The sequence below is a fragment of the Protopterus annectens genome, chromosome 7.part0 (assembly GCF_019279795.1).
Source record: "Protopterus annectens isolate FY-2018-M chromosome 7.part0, PAN1.0, whole genome shotgun sequence".
Taxonomy (NCBI): domain Eukaryota; kingdom Metazoa; phylum Chordata; order Ceratodontiformes; family Protopteridae; genus Protopterus; species Protopterus annectens.
In genome coordinates this window covers 852,298,108-852,322,195 of record NC_056739.1, presented here as the reverse complement: position 1 = coordinate 852,322,195, position 24,088 = coordinate 852,298,108, and the positions used below count along the sequence as shown (strand labels likewise).

The 24,088-nt window shown below is 44.3% G+C and overlaps 1 protein-coding gene across 2 annotated transcripts in view; it reads left to right on the top strand.

Moving 5' to 3' along the window:
* The window catches only part of IARS1 (isoleucyl-tRNA synthetase 1), a 1,809,950-nt gene that overhangs the window by 704,523 nt on the left and 1,081,339 nt on the right, over nt 1-24,088 (top strand). For both annotated transcript variants that reach the window (XM_044077404.1, XM_044077403.1), the window contains one exon: nt 11,998-12,081. In XM_044077404.1, the coding sequence (XP_043933339.1) occupies nt 11,998-12,081 (84 nt within the window). The remainder of the gene's footprint in view (nt 1-11,997; nt 12,082-24,088) is intronic.

The following is a 24,088-nucleotide window of genomic DNA, read 5'->3' as shown; positions in this document are numbered from 1 at the left end:
CTTTTAAACAAATCAGGAGGGACGGCATACTGAAGTATGGCACGAACGTCTTCAGTCATGGGATTTTGAAGGTTTACATGGCCTGTAAGTACTCTTTAAAATTTTGCCGGATTACTGCAAATTGAAGGCAGTGACTTTGTTATTGCTTGGAAGTCCACTGCTGACCACGCCCGGGGCACGACTATAGTAGCAGGTGCCTGATCTTCGCGACTGTGGGAGGGGTTAGGGATTTCCCTAAGTGGCATCAAGTGATCTTCATACTCTGAAGAGGGAGTGGAGTCGGGGTTAAATTTGTCTGGGCCAAATAACAGTCCTCACTATCAACAATTATTGGCAATTGGCCAGAGGGATCCTGGCGATAACGGTAGTGTCCTCTGCCCTTCTGGTATCTAGACCTAGGTCTAAAATACATCTGATGAGTGGTTTTACCCTTTTTATCTCTCCTATCTCTCCTTTTTTCTTTTTGATCTTGTGGTTGGTGTCCGCCAGAAGCCCCAGCCTCAGAAGTAGAATCTGGGACCTAATAAACTAATGGGATCATATACGATCTGAAGAACTATTCGAAAGCGCTTATCGTTGGACAAGGGACTTAATTTTTATTATTTTTGTTCTTATTTTGTTTTATTTCATTCTTTTCATTAAATTCTGGATTTTAACAGACCTTTTATTACTGGATTGCACAGACAGTTTATTTGCTTTTCAGCACAGTGTTAGCCTGGGTGAACCAGCTGTCTTTTGGTTTATGGATTATTTATTGGACAGTTCACCGCAGCAAAAGGGAATATCAATTCTAAATCTCCACCCTGGCCTCTGGTCTTCAACCTCCCACTAAGAGGACCGGGGACGGGGATAAGCACAGACATAAGGACAGGCCAAGGAAGCGGTCCCCTGACCGCTCGTTCTAAGCAGGACTACCTTTCAAGCTCCGTTCGGCTCCCAGTATTGAGTCTCCCCAATTCCCCTCATTTCTCCCCAAAGCTGGAGGTGCTTTGGAGCTATTCTCTGGCATTGGCGTCACCTCACTGCCTCTCTAGGCCAGTGTTGGTGGCCAATTCCTCCAGATCCACAGACAGCCTTTCTGAAGGCGAGGTTGACAGGATAATGCGGAGGTTTATCTGCACCCAGCTACAGATGGGAGTCTTGTTTTCCTCCTCTCCCTCCGGGCAGGGGCATGCAGTCTGCCTTCATCATGATTACTCCTTCTCCAATCCAGCCTCTGGTTTCAGAGTCCACAGATCTGAGGACCCTCTGCACCGAGGGTACCTTGACAACCAGCCATTACCTTAAGCAGGTCAGATCCGACGAGCTCCGATCCGTCTGGCTGTCAGAGCCATAGCGTCTGCGCCAGATCTGAGGCGATGGTTTTGGCTCTGAGTTTTTCAGAACAGAGTCTTCTAATCGGAGTCTCAGCACCTGGAGGTTCGGCTTCAGCTTCCCCGTTGATCCACAGGATTACGGACCCGTCTGTAGCTGCAACTCAGGCAGTTCGTTCTCCATCTGCCTTTGACATGGTGGAGAGGGTTCTCTCGCATCGAGACTCCTGACATTCTCGTCGTTAGAATCTGTACTGGCTCCCTCTGTTTCTGGTCCAGAATCCACCATCTTGCTACCTCAGGGACAGCCTACTGCCTCTTTGCCCCAGGCAGCTCCCACATGGGAGCAGCTAGATGCTTTTGAGAGACCGCCCCTGCCCCACCCCCCCCGTGGAGGTTCTTCAAAAACATACATGTAAAAGGAGGCACATAGATTCCCGGCCAGAGTCTGTCACGGAAGACACCAACTTGGAGGAAAGGGAGAGTTCACCCCGATCACCCCCAGAGGATGTCTCATTTGGAGACATCATGAAGATCCTGGGACAGTGTGTGGGGGGGGGTCTGTCAAAAAATCCAACCCTGATGAGTCAGTGTTCCTGGAGGGGTTTGGTGCAGGACCCTCTACTTCCTGGGTGTCCTCTCCCACGGATCCTCTGGTGGATCTTGTGACATCTCAGGCATGGAAGGAGCCTGACATGGTGGAGCCTATTCCCAAGTGCCCCGATAAGGTCCTCTGCACCCCAACAGACAAGCCAAATTGGTCAAGGGGACCCCTTGTCGATACCATGGTGGTGTTGGCGACGGCCACTAAGGAGGCACTCTCACAGAAGAGCTCTACGGTCCACCCACAGGACTGAGAGTCTAGGATGTTGGACCATTTTGGGAAGCGGGCCTGCTCTTCAGCCGCATTCACTGTGCATGCTCTGAACTATATGGTACACGTTATTAGGCTTCAGCAAGACCTGGTGAAGGAGGTCGCAGAGTCTTCCCCAGGGTCCATGTCGACAGTGGATAAGAACTTTTTCTCCTCTCGAATGGCCATCCTCACCTCTATTGCCAATACCTCTATGCGGCTTCTCTCTCATGCTATGAAGGGTGGTGCTAGAGCTGCTGGGGCAGGTGTCACGTCTGGCTCTGGCTTTGTACCTTCTCAGAGCCCTTCAAACCATGTTTTACAAATGCACTGTACGATGGCTCCACACTCTTTGTAAAGATGGTACATGATACACTGGTCCAGACCGAGAAGGATGGGAAGACTCTGTCTGCCATTTAAATCTGCTTCTCAACCCCTCGATGATCCTTCTGCAGGAATCAGCGGGGGGGCGAAGAAGATGTGGTTTCGGAAGTCTCAGTGTTATTCCCACGACACTTGAGACTTGCCTTCCTCCAGAGGCAGAGGGAGATTTGACAGACGCCGCCCTCGCGGCAGAGGGGGCCTAAGGAATCAAGGGTTTTGGCATTCGTTCTCGGACATGTCCATGCAGCAGCCCTGAAGGGTTGCACGGCTGCTCATCTCTGGAGGCAGTTGTGGGTCTACTCTTGCTACACCTATCAGCCTGGGAATCAATTACAGACTATCCATAAGTGTTGCGAATCATATCCAGAGGAGGATATTCAATCCCCTTCTTTCAAAGGCCAAGTCTGACTAGGTTCCTCCCAGATGTTCCACCCGCATAAAGGTAGGCAGCAGCACAGGAAATTTCCAAGCTGCTAGAAAAATGAGCCATCTAGCCCATCCCCCCAGACCAGTCTGGATTAGGCATCTATTCCAGGTTCCTTTGGGTGCCAAAGAAAACAGGGGACTTGAGGCCATTTCTGGATCTCTCTACCCTGAATCTGTCACACTCCAATCTATCCTGCCTGTTTTGTAGGAGAATGACTGGATGTGCTTAGTAGACCTGTCAAGATGCGTACTGTCACATCAAAATGGACAGACGCTCTCTGAGGTTTCTCTGCTTCAGGCTGGGGGCCAATCATTACCAATTCAGAGCATTATGCTTTGGTCTCACCACAGCCCTGAAGGTGGTCACCAAAGTAATGGCGGTGGTAGCAGCTCACCTGCAGCTGCATGGCTTCTAGGTCTTCCCTTACCTGGACGATAGGCTCCTCTCTGCCCCCTCCAGTCATCGACTCTGCCCAAGCCCAGGACTTTCTCATCCAAACTGCCCACCAGCCGGGCATCACCTTCAGTCTCAACAAATCTCTCTTACAACCGGTTCAAGTTCTGGATTTCATTGGAGCTTGGTTGGACACCATGCAGACCAAGGCCTTCCTGACACCCAGTAGACTTCGCTCCCTCCAACAGCATGTCTTGCACATTCTTCAAGTTCCATCTCCTCATGCGGAGTTGGTTTTAAGGACATTGGGGTCCATGGTGGCCATGACCAACCCTCATCCCCACAGCTCGGTTACATATGAGGGGGCTCCAGTGGACTCTGGCAGTCCAGTGGTCCTTTCTGTATCTACCACTGTCACATCCTATTCATCAATCCCGAGCATGCAAAGATTCTCTTTGGTGGATTCAGTCCTCAGATGATCTTTGCGATCATCCATTTATTCTCCCCACTTCTTTGACCACTGTGACCATGAATGCCAGATCTTTGCAATCACCCATTTATTCGGAGATGAGGGCGGTGCTATTGGCATTGCAAGCTCTTCATGTCCATCTTCCCCTAGGGACAGTTGCCTTCCAGACAGACACCATCTTGGTAGTTTGGTATATCAACAAACGGGGGAACCAGGTTTTCTCCCCTTTGCCGCAAAGCCATCAGACTGTGAGAGTGGGTGATCTCCACTGGCCATTTTCTAGTGGCAACTCACATTCTGGGGAGGTCCATTCTAGCAGACAGGCTAAGCATGTCTGTCCTGATGTCTTACTAGTGGTCTCTGAATCCTTCAGTAGCGAAGCAGAGGTTTCAAAAGTGGGGTCAGCCTTACTGTGATCTCTTCACCTCTCCTAACATGAAGTGCAGTGAGTTTTTTGCTCTGAACCCCGCTCCGGGGGAGCCCCCCCAGAGATGCTCTAGTTCATGCTTGGCCCTCCGGTCTTCTTTCTCTATGCTTATCCTCCTCTTCCCCTGATTTCAAAATTCATCCAGAAAGCACAACAGCTAGGGAGCTCAGTAATCTTCATTGCCCTCTTTTAGCCTCTCCAAGTATGGTTCCCATCTGTGGTGTCATGTAGTGTGTCCTCCCTGGACATTGGATCTGATTCCTGATCTGATTTCACATCCCTCAGGGATCCCAATTCCAGATCTGGCCAGTCTGAAGCTCGCCATTTGGCTGCTCCAGTTCTCATGATAGTTAGGACTCCCTGGTTATCTTCTCCGGTTAAGAAGATTTTGGTAGCTGCTCGTAGATCTTCCACAAGGAAGGTTTATTCCAGTAAATAGAAGTGTTTCTCAATTTGGGCAGCTCAACGGGATTTGGATCCTTTCACTGCTCTGGTTCCTGTTATCTTGGAGTTTTTTGGCAAGCATTTTTCAGCAGGGTGCCAGTTTCTCTACAATTAAAAGTTCAATTGGCAGCTATTTCTCATTTCCACATGAGGGATAATTCAGCTTCTCTAGCCTCTTCTAAGCCCTGCAAAGCTTTTCTGAAGGGTACTTTTCTTCTTAGGCCACCGGTCAAGGACCCTACGCTTCCTTAGGATCTTACGTTGGTTCTTCAAGCCTTGGTTTCTTCCCCTTTTGAACCCACTGCTTCAGTGGATCTACAATTCCTGTCTTGGAAAACAGCCTTTCTGATTGCTATTACGTCAGCTAAAAGGGTGTCTGAGCTTCAGGCCTTATCGATTAAGCCCCCTTACATGATGATCCATAAAGTCAGTTTCTCTGTGCACTAATCCTTCCTTTTTGCCTAAAGTGGCCTCAGAATCAAACATCAATCAGGTTATCAACCTTCCTGTCTTTCCAAACTGTCAGAATAAGGGAGAGTATAAATTGTACCTGGTGGATGTTCATAGACAATTATGTTTTTACTTGCACAGAACAAAGGCATTCCGCAAGTCTGATCAACTTTTGGTTTCCTACTCTAAGCCTTTCTTGGGGAAGCCTGTGTCTAAGGTTACCATCGCTCACTGGATTTCTCAGTCTATACTCTTGACGTATTCAACAAAGGAAGTGCCTCTGCCAGGTCATATTAAGGCAAATTCTTCTAGATCTATGGCTACTTCAGCCACCTTTTGGTCCAGAGATTCCTTGGATGACATTTGCTCTGTGGCTACCTGGGCATCTTCACATACTTTCATCTCAAGTTGGATCTTCTCTCCAGAAGCAGGGCATCCTTTGGCTCTGCCATGTTACGGAATATCCTTCCATGAGGGCCTCCCAGGTGTTTGGTAGCTGGAGACTCTGTCTCACAGGTTGAAGAGCAAATGAAGACAACAACTTCAGATAAAGAAGTTATGTACTCACTATAGTATTCTATCCGAGTTGTTGCTCTTCATTTGTCTTCAACTGTCCCTTCCTCCTTCCTCCTGCCTTGTATGGACTGTGTAGTGGTCTGGCTGGATAAGACATGACCCTTTCCTTGGCATAAACTGTTATTCCTGTTGATACTATCTGCATTTTTGGTGTCAGGGGGTAAGATATTGTGTCAGGTTTGGTTATTATGGAGGGCAGCAAACTCGATCTGAAGAGAGGAAGGAGACAGTGGCATTATGGGTAAGGGAGGCGCTTGGAGCTCGGATCAGATGCCGGAGACGTGCGGCCAAGTCGGATCCAATTCCCACAGATTGAAGACAAATGAAGACCAACAAATCAGATGAAACATTGTGGTGAGTACATAGCTTCTTTTTATGATGCTGTAGAGGCTTCCTCCAAATCTGCAGCCTCAGGTTCTGTCTTGAGAAGGTATTCTTGGGTGAGGTTACAGCCCCTTCCCATAGATGCCCAGACCAAATTGCTAGATGCACTTCTTAATAATAAGGCCCTTTTTGGTACAGCCTCTGCAGAGCTCCTTGAATCACTACAGGAAAAGGGCAAGGAGCTACAAAATTTAAAGCATTTGTTTGTCTCCTATTTCTAGGTGTCATAGGAGCTACCCTCAAAGGGCTACCTTTAAGAGGCAGTCATCTCATTCTAATGCCCCACAGGCTAAGGGATGGAGGCAACCTAGGAGACACTCCACTCCTAAACAATCTTCCATCTTCACTCCAACTCCCTTTTGGAGGTAGCCTGGCCAGGACAGAGCCCCTCCACTGTGACTCAAATCTGTTACCCAGCTCCACTCCCTTATCCCTCCACTTCACCCTTTCCCTACCCTCCTGGTGGAAAATAACCTCAGAGCCGGGTTTTTTCCATCATCCAAAAAGGGTACTTTAGGACTTGGTGGACACGTCCTCCCTTTCAGGGGACACACTAACGGCATAAAAGTCAGCTTCATCTCTTCCCACCAATTTTGGATCAGCTCCAAACTCAGGGCACCATAGAAAGAGTACCTCTAGAACAGACAAACAAGGGGTTTTACTCCAGGATGTTTTTGGCTCCAAGAAAAAGATGGCCCTTGGAGGCCAATTCTGGATTTGTCTGTATTCCATCTATTCCTCAAGGTGCTTACCTTCAAAATGTAGTCCTTGCATCACCTCCTACCCCTCATCCCTCACTAAGCCTTCATGGTATCCCTGGATCTGAAGGATGCTTACCTTCATATTCCTATTCACCCCAGCTACAGGAAGTTCCTATGTTTTTCCATAGGTTCCTTGCAGTTTCAATTTTCTGCATTGCCATTCGGGCTCTCCAGAGCCCCCAGAGTATTCACTAAGTGCCTAGCTCCCGTTATCGCCTACTGCAGAGTGCAGTGCATTCAAATATATCCATACCTAGATGACCTCTTGATATTTCTCCAGGATTGCCACACCCTTCGTCACCATTTAGGCATGGTGTCCAATACCCTGGCAAACCCAGGGTTCACTGTGAACTTCTCACCTGACACCCACCCAAGACCTGGTTTTCTTGGGGTGCAGGATACAAACAGACCAGATGGAAGTTTTCATTCCTTGCCAGAAGGTGGAAGCCATCACACATTACCTCCAAAACCTCCTGTCTCTCCAAACCTTATCAGCCAGGGAATTCCTGAGGGTCCTAGGCCACATAGCATCTTTGATACCCATGCTTCCCTTAGCAAGGCTGCATATGAGAAAATTTCAGTGGGTGCTGAGGAGTGGGTGGAACCAACATTCACACCCCTGGATACTCCTCTACCTCTCCTCCCATGCCTGAAAAAGAGCTGCAATGGTGGATTGCAGCCATATGCCTCAATCAGGGTATATCTTTGCAGATTCCTCCACCCTCACAACAAATCTTCACAGATGTTTCAGAGCTGGATTGGGGAGCCGTCCTGCAAAACCGCAACAAACAAAACAAAGTTCAGGGAGAATGGTCCTCCCTCAGATAAAGGGACCACATCAGTATCAAAGAGATGAGGGCCCTTCTCCTAGCCTTGCAAATCTCCTTCCACCCAAGTCTCCTACCAGGGCATCTTAAAAGTTGTCACAGACAATATGACTGCCTTGTGGTATATAAACAAGCAGGGGGTGACAAGGTCCTACCCACTGTGCAGCCTGGCAGTTCAGATTTGGTCCCTGGTGGCAGAATTGCACATTCACCTGCAAGCAGTGTATATTCCTTCAGCAGAGAATGTGATTGCGGACACTTTCAGTAGAACCTCTGCACCTTCTCATGAATGGATGCTTCACAGGGAGGTGTTTTTGGAGCTTCTTTACAAGTGGCTTCTTTACAAGTGGGGTATTCCTCGGGGAGATCTGTTTGCTTCTTCCCAGAACAGGCAGATGCCTTTTTTGCACAAGGGATCCACATCTACAGGCTTGGAGGGTGAATGCCTTCTCTTTTTCTTGGGCAGGGATGTTTCTTTATGCCTTTCCTCCTTCACACTGATTGAATGTCCTTCAGAAGATTCAGAGGGACAAAGCAAAAATCCTGCTGGTGACTCCCTCTTGGCCAATATACTGTTGGTTTCCCCTTCTTCACCTACTAGCCAAGGGCAATTACCACAGGTTACCCCACTGATTCGACCTACTCACACAAGACCAAGGGGTTGCTCATACACCCTCAGGTGCTCAACCTCAGATTCACTGTATTGGTGATAGAGTTCTGACCCCCTTCAGGCACCTTTATTCAGAGGACATACTCAGTGTTCTGCAGGAGGCCAGGAAACCTAGTACCAGGAGAAATTAAGTGTCAAAATGGAAAAGATTCTTTAGGTGGTGTCAAAAGAAAAAACAGGATCCCTTTCTTATTCCTGTACCTATGGTCCTTTCTTACTTGTGTGAGCTTCTGTATTCAGGACTGACTTACTCTTCTGTTAAGGTACACTTGTCAGCTATTTCCACCTGAATTCCTTTGGTTCCTCCCTTGGCATCCAGATTAGAGTTAAAACTATTCTTAAGAGGGGTCCTCCATCTCATATCCCCTCAAAAACTGATACTGCCTTCATGGGACCTTAATTTTGTCGTTGAAAACCTCACACTACCTCCTTTTGAAACCAGCTCACTCAGCATCACCGACACCATGTACTTGGCAAACAGTACACCTGGTAGCCCCATATCTGCCAGGAGGGTCTCAGAAATCCAGGCCTTCTAAACCCCCCTTACCTCCTCTTCCATAAGGGCTGGGTGTCCTTCAGGACTAACTCTCTGTTCATGCCTAAATTGGTTAATGAACTGTCCTTCAACTAGGCCATTAACCTTCCTGTTTTTTTCCCTCAACCTCAAAATCCATCTGAAAGAACCCTACATTCATTGGATGTTCATAGACCGCTTGGGTATTACCTGGACAAGATGAAATTCATTAGAAAGTTTGACCAGCTGTTTGTCTCCTTTCACCCAAGGACCAAGGCAGTCTCTAAACAAACTATATCATCATGGATTTCTAAATCTATCTGTGCCTGTTATTCCTTTCATGGAAAGGTTTTAACTACCAATGTGAGAGCACATTCTACTAGGGCAGCTGCCTCTTCAGCAGCCTTTTTCAGGGAGGTGGATTACACTTTCATACTGGAAGTGGCCACCTGCTCCTCAGTCCATACATTTACCAAGCACTACAATCTAGACTTGGTCTCTAGAGCCAGAACTGGGTATGCTAGGTCAATTTTACAGGGTCTCATAGACCAGGCCCATCAACCTACCTCCCAGGTTCACACCTAAAGCTTGGGTACTCTCCCTACAGTTATGAATACTGCAACATGAGACTAGAAGAACATAGAATAGTTGTGTAAGAACCTACCATAACCTTAGATGTTCTTATTTTCCATGATTCAACCCCCTCTTGCTCTGGTTTTGTCTATCTGTAGTGACTTTCCCTACCTTCTCTCCATCCAAACAGGGCACTGTAATAGGTACATACATTTATTGGGCTCCTTTGGCCTGGTGACATATGTGTGACTGGAAATCTTCCTTTTCTTGTTTTCCAGGGGTTCTACTGTATGCAACAGTCATTTCTGAAGTGGGTACGTGCAGATGTCACTTTTATAGCCGATGTCCGTACCCCTGCTCCTAAGACTTTGGTGTAGTGGCCAGGTGTCTGGTGCTGCAGGCAGCAACCTCCCTACAGTTATGAATATTGCAACATGAGAACTGAAGGACATCTAAGGTTATGGCAAGTTCTTACACAACTATTCTTTTTCAGTGGATCTCTGGTTGTATTTTTCTGGTTTACTCTATAAGAAAGATGGAGCTGCCTCATCCTCCTAAGGCGCATTCACTTCAGTCAGTGGCTACTACTTCAGAGTTCACTGCCAGGATGCCCTTAGATGAGATTTGTGCTGTGGCCACTTGGTCCACTCCTCACACTTTCGTTGCTCATAACTGGATATGATCTTCAGAGGCAGGATGTCTTTTGTTTCCACAGTGCTCAGGCACGTCCTCCTTTAGGGCCATCCAGGTCTTTGTAGCTGGGTATTTTCACCCAGATGTGATGAGTAATGAAATGGGTAACATCAGATCAGTAGTTATGTACTTACCATAACTTGGTATTTATGTTGTCCTATTTCATTATTCACCACTTCCCGCCCTCCTTCCCCCTTCCTTGTTTTTGGTGGTTCTGGAGCGGCTGGGGTTTGGGCCATTGAGCTTCCCCCTGTTGTAGTTCTATTACTGTTGTTGCCTATGTCTAGGTAGATAGGTGTTTGGTGGTTTTCTGTCCTTGGTCAACGTGTAATTTTGCCTACAGATAAATTGTGTTGTGTTCAGTCAGTGTGTTTCCAGATTTTTTTGGCAGTCAACAAACTCAGTCTGAGGGTTTGAAGGTGGAAAGGGATTATGGGAGTGGGAGGAGCTCGAGCCTTGAATCTGCTCTGTAAATTAGCTAGATCGGATCAAAGACCCAGACGTGATGGATAATGAAATTAGAATAATACAAATACCAAGTTGTGGTAAGTACGTAACTACTGTTTTGCATGTGCTATCTTGGATGTTAATCCTACACTTGCAGGAGAATGCTTTCTGAAGGAGCTGCAGGAATTTCTGGCAAGTACTGGTTGTGTACTACATGTGACAACAATCTCCCGTATTCTCCATTTGTCTGGGCTATGGGGTAGGGTTGCCAGACAGGAGTCTTTTCTTGCACGGAAAAGCATCCAGGCCCAGCTAAAATTTGCAAAACAATAGGTCAGGTCTCCCAAAAGCATGTGGGAAAATGTGTTATGGTCTAATGAGACCAAGGTTGAACTTTTTGGCCACAATTCCAAAAGGTACGTTTGGCGCAAAAACAACACTTTGCATCACCAGAAGAACCCCATCCTCACGGTGAAGCATGGTGGTGGCAGTACCATGCTTTGGGGTTGCTTTTCTTCAGCTGGAACTGTGGTTTTAGTCAAGGTGGAGGGAATTATGAACAGTTCCAAATACCAGTCGTTTTTGGCCAAAACCTTCAGGTATCTGGTAGAAGTCTGAAGATGAAGAATTTCACCTTTCAGCACAACAATGACCTCAAGCATACATCCAAATCAACAAAAGAATGGCTTCACCAGAAGAAAATTAAAGTTTTGGAATGGCCCAGCCAGAGCCCAGACCCCAAGTCCAATAGATAATCTGTGTAGACCTGAACAGGGCTGTGCACAAGAGATGCCTTCACAATCTGTCAGATTTGGAGGGCTTTTGCAAGGAAGAGTGGGCAAATATTGCCATGTCAAGATGTGCCATGTTGATAGACTACTATCCAAGAAGACTGAATGCTGTAATTAAATCAAAAGGTGCTTCAGCAAAATATTAGTTTAAGGGTGTGCACACTTATACAACCAGCTTATTGTATGATTTTTATTTTTTATATTTTTCTCCCAACAGATTTGTTTTTCAATTGAGTTGTGCAGCTTATAGGTCACATTAAAGGTGGGAAAAGTTTTGAAATTATTTATTGTGGTTTCATTTTTTTAGATCACAAAAACCTGGCATTTTAACAGGGGTGTGTAAACATTTTATATCCACTGTATGTAGCCGACACACCTGTTAGTATTGAGCACAGCATGCATGCAGCTCTAGCCTCCCTCATGGGTGGTCCTCTTGCAGGTCTAATAGTACTACAAGAATGTATTTTGTTATAAAATTCTGCATAGGGTGCAATAGAAGAAAATCAGTGAAGTTCTTATTTGAATAGGAAATTGGTGCAACAGTGAGGTAGTATTTTTGATGTCATTAAGTCTTGTTTAATGTTCTTCCCCCTTGGCACAGTGATGGGCAGAAGATGAGCAAACGCAAGAAGAATTACCCTGATCCATCAGCGATTGTAAACAGTTATGGTGCTGATGCACTGAGGTAAGTGCAGTTGTATCCTGTGTAGTCATTTACTTATTACTGTTTCCTGCTATTTTCATGTTGTAGTTGGTTCTGGAATTTTTTTCTTTGTGGTGGCCATAGTAGTGTTGTGTAGCCTTGCAGTGTAGTAAATTAAGTTACCTACATCCGTTTCTGTTTCATCTGGTGATTGAGAACTGTTCTGATACCATTTTCTTCCGCAGATTACTAGATGTCCATCCTTGGAACACCTTTGCAGTGTTCCAAAACTGATGAGTTATACTTCCAAGGTGACCTGATGTCCCTACGGAGTGCCATAAGTTTCTGGATGCTCCATACGTCCAGTGTATGATCTCACCCCATGGGTAAGGGAGTACATAATTGGACACATGAGCAAAAAACTCCCAGACTATCTTGCCAGCAGTCCATAAACAGTATCTTTGCTCCTTTAAGTCTGAACATGGAGTTGTCATTGCTGCTACTTTTCTTAGACTTACTTTGCTACATATGCCATTGGGGAACCTTCTTTTTTCTTGTTCATTAATTACAGGATTTGTTAATATCTGTTAAGTGGGAGAAGTGTGGTTGTTGATGGCAGATTCTTTATAAAGACCTCCCAATGTTTGTTCAGCCCCTAGACAGTGTTGCAAACTTGTAAAATCTGCTGGTCATTCATTCCTAAATCCCTGCAAACACAACTTTTTCTTTAAATACCTAGCTAGTCCCAGCATTTGAAGCACCTCAAACAAAACATGACGATGGTATCCACTGCTTCAGACATAGTCACTAGAACTCAAAAAGAATTTCAAGAAAGCTAAGCCTGAAACTTCAGCTGCCCAGTCTGATTTGGATGCTGCTGTTGAGATGCAGCAGGAATCCACGGAATGTCTGATTCCTTCGCAGACACCTACTACCATGACCCTGCCGGTGGCCAGTATGGTGTCTGTTACCCATGTGGCTGACGAGACTGTGCCTACTATGACAGTAGAGAAGGGGGAACTGTGTGTCATTTATTTCTGAGGGACCACAGGGCATACCTCATGCCTTTGTAAGGGAGGAGGTTCCTGGCACTTTAATCGAGGTATGTCACAATTCCGATCCACAGATTTCTTTTAAAGCAGATCTCACTCCAGAAAAAGAAAACAAAAACTATGCATGTTTTCTGATTGCAGCTGTCTCAGGCGAGGGAAAAGCTAGAATTCTCCCAAAACCATTGCACAGCAACTTTGTCCTTAAAGCCCTCTGCATTTCTCTCCACTCCCCTCACAGTTGCCCCTTCGTGGAAAGACATGAGTCTTCATCTAAAGGAGGAGGAATCTGATTCAGATGAGGAGAATCCTTAGCTTGAGCCTCTCAAATTTATTTTGCTTGACACTTTATTCACATGATAGACACCGTTTCCTCTTTTTTCCATATAGAAGGAATTTCATTCAGGGAAACGTATCATTAGAATGATGTGACATTTTGAATGGCAATCCAGACAAGTTACTGATGATCAAAATATATTTGTGTTGAGGTAGGAGCTCCTATGCCCGCCATTTTCCCCTTCAGTCTTAGAGGTCTGTTTGAATGCTTTTGCATCCACTACTACTCCTGACTCCCAACCTCCAACTCCCGGAAAGGTTGACAGGGTTTAAAAGGTCCCATAAGACGTCAGGTTTCTATATAAAAATTCAGTAGTGGATCCCTATAGGTTTATAGGGTTCATAGGGAGATACTAGGCTATTGGCCCTAGGGTCTATATAAACCTAGCCAAAAAGGTACCCTGGCTTTTGCCACCCAAGAAAATTTTCCTGTGCCACTGTCTAGCAGAGCCACAGAAGTGATCCCCGGGGTGAATTTCCAATTTCCCATCCAATCATTAAGATTTTTCTTGGAGTGCTAATGAGGAGCTTTGTTTGATATAGATAAGTAGTTTTTCAGAGTATGGGAAGTCTCTGGGACAGAAATCTTTCCCTCCAGCATGTTCTTTTTATTGTGGTGACAAGGTTTAGGTCTGTACAACGTGTAGCTTGGGGGGATTGGGATTTCTTTAAGTGGAGCATGTCCAACCGCTCTGGGTTTGACATAGCTTTGGATGTTAGGCAGAGATCACCTCTGAGTAGGTGATATGCGACTGAGTAAAGCTGGCGATTTTTGAGACGGTCTGCATAGGGCATCTGTTTGAGGCCGGTAATCTTCTTTGTGAAGTATTTCTGAGGTCTTTCCAGTTGTTGTAGATGTCGTGTGAGGTACATACCAAAAGGGACGTTGTACTCTGTAGTGGGTCTAATGAGTGATGAGTAGAGGGGAACAATGACCTCTTTTTTTCCTGGATGAGAAACCTTTTGTGATGAGGTGTGCCACGTAGAAGGATTTCCTGACTACTGTGGCGATATTATCAAATGAGAGACTACTGTCCACCTGTGTCCCAAGGTCTCTTATCACACTTTCACTGTTAAGTTTACTACCACCTATATGGTAGTTCATGGGTACATAGTTTTTACCAAAGGGGGGTGGCAATGCACTTTTTGGCATTGAGCTTGAGGGCATGGCTTTGACACCAGGCATCTGTCTCAGTGAGGCCTTTTTGTAGGATGTCCACATCATTAGGAGTTTTTGATTATTGCTCCTAGCTTGCAGTCATCTGCAGACTTCATTAGCTAAAGACCTTCTGTGTTAGCCTGTACTTCAGAGAAGTAGATACCAAATAGGAGAGGACCCAGGACTGAACCCTGTAGTATTCCACTTGTCACTGGTCTGAAGTCAGATTTGGAGTCTGCTACTTTCACAGTGTGGGTTCTGTCAGTGAGCCAGTTGGCAACCCATCTTGTGACATAGGGATTTATACCTAGTTTAGTGAGTTTATCTATAGTTCCAGAGTGTGGGATGGTGTCGAAAGCCTTGTCAAGATCTAGATAGGCTGTGTGAACCACATTACCCTCGTCTACAGCTTTGGTGACTGCTTCAAAGAAGTCTATCCGGTTTAGGATTCATGGTCTGCCTTTTACAAACCCGAACTGGGTGGGGTCCAGAGTTTGGAGATTACCAATGTATTTGTTTATAAGATCCATGATGATTTGTTCCATGGCCTTGCAGACCAGGCTCGTCAGGCTAATGGAGCGGTAGTTCCCGGGGTCCGTGGTGGCTTCCCCTTTGTGGAGTGGGATAACTGTCGGTGTGTGCCATTCAGTGGGCACACAGCCTGAGATGAGGCTATGATTGAACATGGCACTTAGGTGGGGGGGCCAGTTCGCTTTGTAGTTTATGTTGAGTGCAGCCTGGGATGTTGTCAGGTCCAATGGATGCTGTGTTCTTGGCTTTGGAGAATGTGGTTTTACCTGTGCAGCAGTGATTACAGGAACTTTGCATTCTTCCTTTATAGAGATGAGCCCTTTAGGGGGTGAGAAGGGGGTAAAGTTAGCACTGAACCTGTCTGCCTGGAAGTTGGCAATATCAGTTGGTTCTGTATATTTAGTGCCATTGTGCTTTAACGCAGAGCAGGTCTGAGTGTTGCCATTCATATTCTTGACATAGCTATAGAATGCTTTGTGGTTGTCTTTAGAATCAGTGGCAATTTTGTTTTTGTAACTAGCTTTGGAGGATTTTATGAGGGATTTCAGCTTCTTACTGAGGCTGACCAAGGGAGTTCCTCTAATCATGGGATTTTACTCTTTTTTGCAACAGTTTCTTTTTTCTTTTGTAGTGTGTTTAAGGCTGAGGACCACCAGATTGGCTTCTTTTTTTGGTGGATAGTATCTTAGTCCTGTTGGGGGATAGCACGATCCATGTACTCGTGTAAGTGCTTATAAAGTGCAATTGTGTAGGATTCTGCAGTCATACCTCTATTGTCCGTCTGCATGGGTGTCATGAAGTTTGCTTTTCTATGTCAACTAGTAAGCCCACTAAGCTTTTATCTGCAGCTAATGTGTTGCCTTTAGGTAATAAAGTAGAGCTTTGGACTGTTATGGTAAAAAGGTGGCTTTTAGGACTTTAAATTATCAAACTCTGATGATAAAATATATTTTGTTTGTTCTAGGGGAATTGTATAAAACTATGGCTAACTGGGAAGATTCAAAGCACAAGGCACTTGGTGGTTCCCACGCTCAGCCTACGCAGTTGCTAGGCATTCATTTAATTATAGTTGTGATGCTGCAGAAGCTTCCTTTAGAGCGACTGCTACTGCCCTGTCTTCTGTAAATTTCTCTTCCAGTTCTTCCCAGAAGCTGTCAATGCCAAGCTGCTGAATTCTCCCCTTCATAGCAACCTCTTGTTTGGCATTACTGCAGCTGAATTTTTCAAATCTGTACAGAAGGGAAAGACTGCACAGGATTTCAGACCGTTTTTTCTCACTTCACTGCCTAGATATCAAAGGGCTCATCCTTTCAAACTCACTTCCTTCATACATAAGGACAGAGGGGCAGGAAACAGCCCATGCAAAGATTTCAAGAGAAACCCTCCTGAGATCCCAAACCTGGAAATATCCTTTTTATAGACAGGGTCAGCCTTAGCCTATTTTCTTCCCTAATCCAAAAACACCCTTGTCCAAAATGCTCGCTTTTTCCCTTTAAGCTTAGAAATTTATTACCACAAATGAGTCCATCACAGCTGCAAAATGCCTGTGAGGGGAGTGCCCCTCATTGTGGGGAATCCTTTCACTACTATCCAGCCAAGCTCCCCTCATCCCACCCTTCTTTCAGAATCAGTCATCCTAGTGGACCAAAGAATCTGTACCTGCTATAGGTCTAGGAAAATGTTGAATCAAGGCTGCTCTTATTTCTCCTGAAGGAGATTACTTGGAGATCATTTCTGGTCTTGCCTCATCTAAACTGCTTTCTGAAAGTGCCATTTTTCAGGATGTTCTCCCTACAAACGCTACTTTCCTTTTATCCTCCCTTAAGTCTTTCTTTAAAGTGTCCCTGTACTCGAAGGATGCATACCTATGCACCTCATCTACCCCTCCTGCTGGAAATTCCTCAGTTTCTCATGTTTTTCATTAAATGTTAAGTTCTCTTCTTTACCCTTTGATCTGTCCAACACTCCTAGGGTCTTTGCGAAGTGCTTTGCACTGGCTTTTTGTTTTGCAAAACCAAGGTATGCAAATATTTCCATAACTGTATGATCTTTATCTTTTCATCCAGGCCTCTTCACTGGACACCCTTTAACTACATTTTAGTTACATTCTCTTGCTCCATGAAAGGCTGGGTTTCACCCCAAGCCTTAAATTCTTCCCTAACCCCTTCCCACGATCTGTATTTTTCGGGTTGCAAACTGAATGAATACTTTCCTCTAGGGAGGAAAAAGGCAGTCATAGAAAGTCCTGTCACTGACCAGCTATTTCCACTCCATACTCCCCATGGAATCCTCCTCAGTAAGACAAATTCTAAAAACTCTGAGCTTTATGGCAGTCAGCATATCCATGGTGTCATTCGCAAAATTACACATGAAAAAGATCAAAAGGATAAAAAGAAAAAACTAATTAATTGATAGGTTAGCGCTTTATTGCGGTGCTATCGCTTCTTCAGACCAGAAAACAAAACATACCAATCAGTATTTATTAAAATGAAAAACCAATGAAAACACAACAAGAACAAATAATTAAAACAATGAAAATACAACCAATGAAAAAAGAGGGGCATTTCTGGATCACCGACTCACTTTCAAAACTGGTTTAAGATGAAGGTTGCTGTTCAAACCAGGCATTCTGTGTGCTTGAAGAGTAACAATCCATTTAAGCTCCACTTTTTGAATAAAATTATTAAATTCTCCACCTCTAATGTTAGGTGAGAGCAGCTGTAAAACCCTAAAATGAAACTTGCTATGACATGGAGAAAAAAAAGCATGGGAAGCTAATGCATTAATCAAAACTAAATTACGTATGCTATTAACATGTTTTAAAATCCTTTCCTTAAATTGATGTGTGGTCTTACTCACATAAAAACAAGGACATGTACAGCAGGTAGCTAAATAAACTAAATTACTGTTCCTGCAGGTAGCAAAAAATCTGGGGGAAAAGCCCTCCCAGAGACAGGATGACTAAAAGACAAATCTGAAGCAATATAATTACAGACTCTACAACCCAGGCAAGGGAAGGTACCCTTCCTGCATTATGCATTATTGACGGATATAGCATGGGGAGACCCATAGCAAAGCATCCTTTTGAGAAGACGTATTTCTGAGTCTAAAAGGTGGTTCCATACCAATCAAGTTCTTAATCTTGTTTTTAGCCATTAAGGTTGGTCAGTTCTTCCTCACAAGCTCACAAAAATATCTTACATCACTGGAATAGGTAAACAAAAAGTTGGGAGGACACTATGGTTTTTGCATGCAATTTGCCCTTTATTCCTGGTGTTCCTAGAAAGAGGATGCTCTTGTGTGGCCCCTACAACTGCTAACTCCAGCAAAACAAGCATTCATTTCATCCACAAAGGAACCTGTACACATGAAATCAGTACAAAATGAAGTCATTTCCTCATTAAAAATGTGGTCATCTGTAGATAACCTAGAAATTCTCAGATATTGACCTTTGAGTATGTTAGGAAAAATATGGGAAGGGTGCATACTGGACATATGAAGCAGCCTGTTTTTCCAGCAAGGCTTCCTATGCATTCTAATATCAAAACCTTTATTGTTCTTCAAAAATGGTCACATCCATAAAGTTAGTATAAACCAAGGAATAATTCACAGAAAACCTTAAAGAAAAGGTAGACTCTAAGTAAGGAAACAAAACGGAACAAGTCCTGCACCTCACCATCCCAAAGAAGAAAAACATTGTCCACAAATCTGCCATAATATTTTATAAAACTAAAAAATGTGTTATGGATAACATCCTCCTCCCAGTGTGCCAACATGAGGTTAGCATAACTGTTGGTGCAGGAAGTTCCCATCGCAACACTGCAAGAAAATGCTGCCCTTCAAGCAAAAAAACATTATTGTTCGGTATAATGTCAAGAAAAGTGCAGATAAAAGTAATTGTACTACGAGTATAGCTATTATGATGAGTCAGAAACAGAGTCCACACCTTCTGTATAACCATGAATAAAGGGACATCTAACATCACCAAAAAATACTACTGTAACCCAAAAGACACTGAAACCATCAAGCAGAGATGCATATACTTCTTTATGAATTGATCCAGAGGTACCAGAAAGACACCAAAAGTCTAAAAAACTGAATTTATTTAGCACTTTTGTTTCTCTCCAAATAAAAACTTCATCAGAATACAAAAAACATTACACCCCAGCCTCACTTTAAAATCCCTCCAAATTACACGTTAACCAATCAAAAATGCTTAAAAGCTACTTAAAGAAATACTTAAAAGCTATTAAAAAAATAGACACTAAAAATGTTTCAACTTTAACAAACAATTAATAGAGCAGGTTTCATTAATACCTGGCATTCTTGTAGCATTTAATTTCAGCTGCCATTTTAACTCACATTTTAGCAAATGGTCATCTGTAGAAAAACCTCTCTGTTCTTTCACAACTTGCTCAACAACAAAAAACTTGAAATGTAAAAACAGTGTTTTTTGTATTCTGATGAATTTTCTATTTAGAGAGAAACGAAAGTGCTAAGTAAATTCATTTTTTTTTCGATTTTTGGTACCTCTGGATCGAGTCATCAAATGATGGTTTGTGACATCCAAGCCCGTAACAGAATAAAAGAAAGAAGAAAGGAAGTGTGAACTACCCCTTAACACAGCTGGAGGTTGAGACAGTAAAGGTTTCAACTTGTCCTCCACAAACAAATTTAAGGGCTCAGTAAGCTATCCACATCCAGAAACAATTGGGCGCATGGGTGGATTAGTCAAGGTTTTATCTATTTTAGGTAATCCTTGTATCACTGGAGGCAGTGGACGTTCAACAGATAAAAACTTATAAGTACCATAATCAATTCAGCCACATAAGCAAACCATAAAGATAATTTCGAACATCATTAATATTAATATAATCAATAATATTTCACCAGAGTCTGTTGGCATTTTCTAACGGTTAGTTGCTTGTGAAGCAAAGCTGTTTTAATGCATAAGATTTTGCAGTTAGCTAGAGTCTTCCCTGCCAGTATTCTTTCCTGATTTATTGTACAGTTCTTTTTGTATCATTTATAAGTGTTGTAATGATGGACTACTTAAGGAACTTTATCATCCTAGGTTCATTTTCCTCTTCTAAAGTATTTTTTTACCCCTGACATATTGAATCTTCAGTTTCATCTTCTGCACTCCGGCAGTGTGCCCTTATCTCAGAATATGCCGGCTTTGCTATCTTGCAGAAAGCAAGACACATTTTTGCTTTGTCTGCAAAGTGTAGACATTCATAGCCTTTTCTTAGGTAAGTAACTGTGGAAAGGCTATATGTATAGCTTCTTACAACTTTCATTTCTTTAGTACTCCCATAACCTTGTTTGCACTGCCATACTGATAAGTACATTCTCTTAAGAAAAATAGTGCTTGCTTTTCTAACCTCCAGAGATGATGAATTTAGACTGCTAAAAGAAATTTGTAATCATTGGTTCACCTTACTTTAGTGGTCCTGTCAAATGGCTTAAGTACATCTATCCCTTGTCCTTACCCCTTCTAAAAAAAAATCTCAATCCTCCATGCTAGTGAAGGCTCACTCACAACTTTTATCCATGTGTCGTATCCTGCAGCTTTGTTTAATTTAATGCCATGCTCACAATAATGGTCCCCAGATATATAATATCTCTACCAGCCCACCAATGTCGCTGGAGGTTACAGTAGGAGTTCCATTTGACATCACGTCTTTTCCAGTGTGCAAAATATTTAGTTCAGTTTGGATCCACTCTGAACATTGGATTGCTTGTTGATCAGAAAAATCATTTAAGTCTGTCTTTTTTTTTTTTTTTTTAGTATGGAAAAGATGTTTGAACTAGATCAGTAGGTGTAAATCTCAACTGACATGCCTCTTGTATCTGGGCTCAGAGCTTGACTGAAGTAGCATAGAGTCTTGTACCAGAACTTTAACAGAACTAGTCCAGACTCACCTGTCTAAGAAAGACATTGAGCAGTTCATTTGAAGGAAGAGGAAAAGTTCATTTCTCGATCCTGTTGCAAGGCATTAAAAAACTCTCATGAGTTTGATAGCCTAAAACAGATTTTCAAAGATGTCTGTGGCTTAAAAAAAAAAAAAAGAAGCTAAATCTGATGTCATTTTCATTTGTTCCTCAACCTGTGGGTTTCAGATCTGATCCGATTCTGCCGCTTTCCAAGCTTAAGATTCGAAGCTCAAGCTCCTCCTCTCCATCCCACAATACCTCATTCACCCAAAATGCATCGGATCTTATTTACTGGTCACCTAAAAAGCACTGGGATTTCGTTGTTCCTGCCAATCTTGATTAAAGAGTGTGTATAAGCTGTCAGACTCTCTTTTTGTTTGCTCTTCCTTCCTGTCCTCCCGCCTTCTTTCTAGTTTATTTATTTAAAAAAAAAAAAAAAAAAACTTTTGATAGTTTGTAGTGTAGCTTAGTTTCCTGTGGTTATCTTCTGTCCAGATAGTCTCTCTTTTCCCTTCTGGTCTTTCTTGCTTCCACTTTCTCTGTCTGGTTTGAGAAGCCTGATAAACCTTTGGGGTTTAAAAAATGCACTTCCTGTGGGCATAAGATTCTCTTATCTGAGGTCCACAGGAAGTGTTTACTGTTTAGGCCCAGCGCACCTAGACAGCTCTTATGAGATATGTAGGGGGTTTAATCCGTATGCACTAGCGGACTGTCAAAACAAACTGGTCTTGAAGGGTTGAAGGGTTTGCTTCCTCCTTCCACTCCTTCAACACCTTCCACTTCAGGAGCTCAAACGCCCGTTAAACCCAAGGAGGCCAAGGAACACAGAAAGCGTTCCTCGTAGCCATATAAAAAGGCACCAAAACCATTGGATCTGACATCTTCGCATCCAGTAATTGTGGTTTCTTCTTCCTCGACTCCCATTGCTCCTCTTATCTCCTCAGAGCAAGGTGTTTCGGCATTGAGCTCTCCTCCCAAGCAGGCCTTCCCCAAGCCAGTGTCCAGCCTGCCTTCTACGTCTTCCTCCGTCAGGTCTACCTATAGCTTGTCTGAGCATGAGGTGGATAGATTGACACTTTCTCAAGCCACAGATTTTGATGGGGGTTCTGCCAGCTTTGTCCTCTTCCAGATCCATCCATGAGCAGACATTCCCCTTTTTGTCCTGTGCCTCCTCCTCTGACCCGACTTCCTGCTTTGGAGTTGTTTGATCCGATGGCCCCAAGAACAGAGACGTTGGATCTGATAGTAGTTACCACTTTGAGACAGACTGTTTCCCTGACTCACTTGCCTCTGACAGCTTCGGGGCCCAGTACATCTCAGAGCCGAAGCTTAGATATCAGGTCTGTGGGGTTGACTTCGACTCTGAGGTTTTCGGAGCTGTCGCTTCCCCTCAGAGCCTTGGCATTTAAAAGCTCTGCTCCAATGGCTTCGGCTCAGGAGGGATGACTGCCTGATCCTCATAGTCCATCTGCCTTTGAGGTGGTGGAGAGGGTTCTCATCCATCCTATGGGATTCCCAGTTCTTTCACCATTTGATCTGATCGCCACCCCTATGGAAACTGTGATTGAGGTCTCTTGTCTTTCATCAAGACAGCTGGTGCTGCAAATCCCCCAGCCTCTTGTCACTGGGGAACCCTGATACCTCCCTGGAGTATCCCACTAAGGAGGTCCTCTAGAAGAAGAGGTGTAAAAAGAAACCCCTAGTTTCCCTGCAGGAATCAATCGCTAAGGACATTGACTTCAAGGCATGAGAATGGTCCCCCAGATATCCACCCAGTGATGTCTTCTTTGTGGACATCTTAGAGATCCTCTGTCAAAAGGGTGGATTGTCCTCCCAAACCATCTACAGTCCTGAGTGGTCCACCCTGGAGGATCCTCTTATTGAGTTAATTTTCCACCAGAGCATGGAAGAATCCAGACACTTTAGAGCCCCTATCCAACTGGGTTGATAAGATACAGTGTACTCCCATAGACAAATCACACTAGAGAAAAGGGATCCCGGTAGATGTTATGGTTGTTGTAGCAGCCACCAAAAAGGAGCAAGCTCAGGAAGGCATCACTGTCCATCCCCCTAACAGGGAGTCTAGGGCTTTGGACAGGTTTGGCAAGAGAGTTTACGTTTCATGCATGTTTGCTTTAAGAGCACTGAACTACAGCTACAGAGCAACTTGATCAAAGAACTCTCTAGCTCTGTCCTTGAGTCCATGTCTGAACAGGAATGCAAGACCTTTTCCTCCAGAATGGCCACTTGCCAGTTTATATGTAATTCATCCATGAGACTCTTTGGCCACGCCAGAAGGCACCTCTAGGTCAGCTGGTTCTAGCATTGCCATCAGGCACCATGTCTGAATGTGGCTGTGTGACTTTGCAGAATCTTTCAAGGCGTCATTTGTCAGCGCACCCTTTGATGGTTCGTCTCTGTTTGGCCCCACAATTTGTGACACACTCCCACAACAAGAAAGATGGAAAGACCATGTCTGTCATTGGAGTCTGTTTTTTTGCTCCACAGAGATCCTTCTCCTGGAGTCAATGTGGAGAAAGTATGCTTCAGGAAATCTCAGGGTCCTTTTCAGGAATCTCTGGGAGACTTTTCCTCCAGGGGCAGGGGGGAAGCAGTTACAATGGTAAATGCCACCCCACCCCAGAGGCAGAGGGAGTCTGCAGAATCAAGGGTCTTAGGGTTCCTCCTTGGATATACCCTTCCAGCTCTCCTGAAGGGTTGCCCGACTGCCTTCTCTGGAGACACTCAGGGTGCTTATTCTTGGACTCAGCCTGGATAGCCATCTCAAATAACAAAAGGGTGCAAAGGATTGTATCCAGAGGATATTCTATTCCCTTTTTAAAATCTTCCCAAGCTGGAGACTTGCCTCCAAGATGTGCCACCCAAATTGGTGAAAAATCGAAATTCAGGATTGTCACACTCCAATACAATCCTACCTCTTCTGAAGATTGACAATTGGATGTGCTCAGTAGACCTGAAAGATGCGTACTAACATATCAAAATAGAGGGGGTGCTCCAGACAGCATCTTCATTTTAG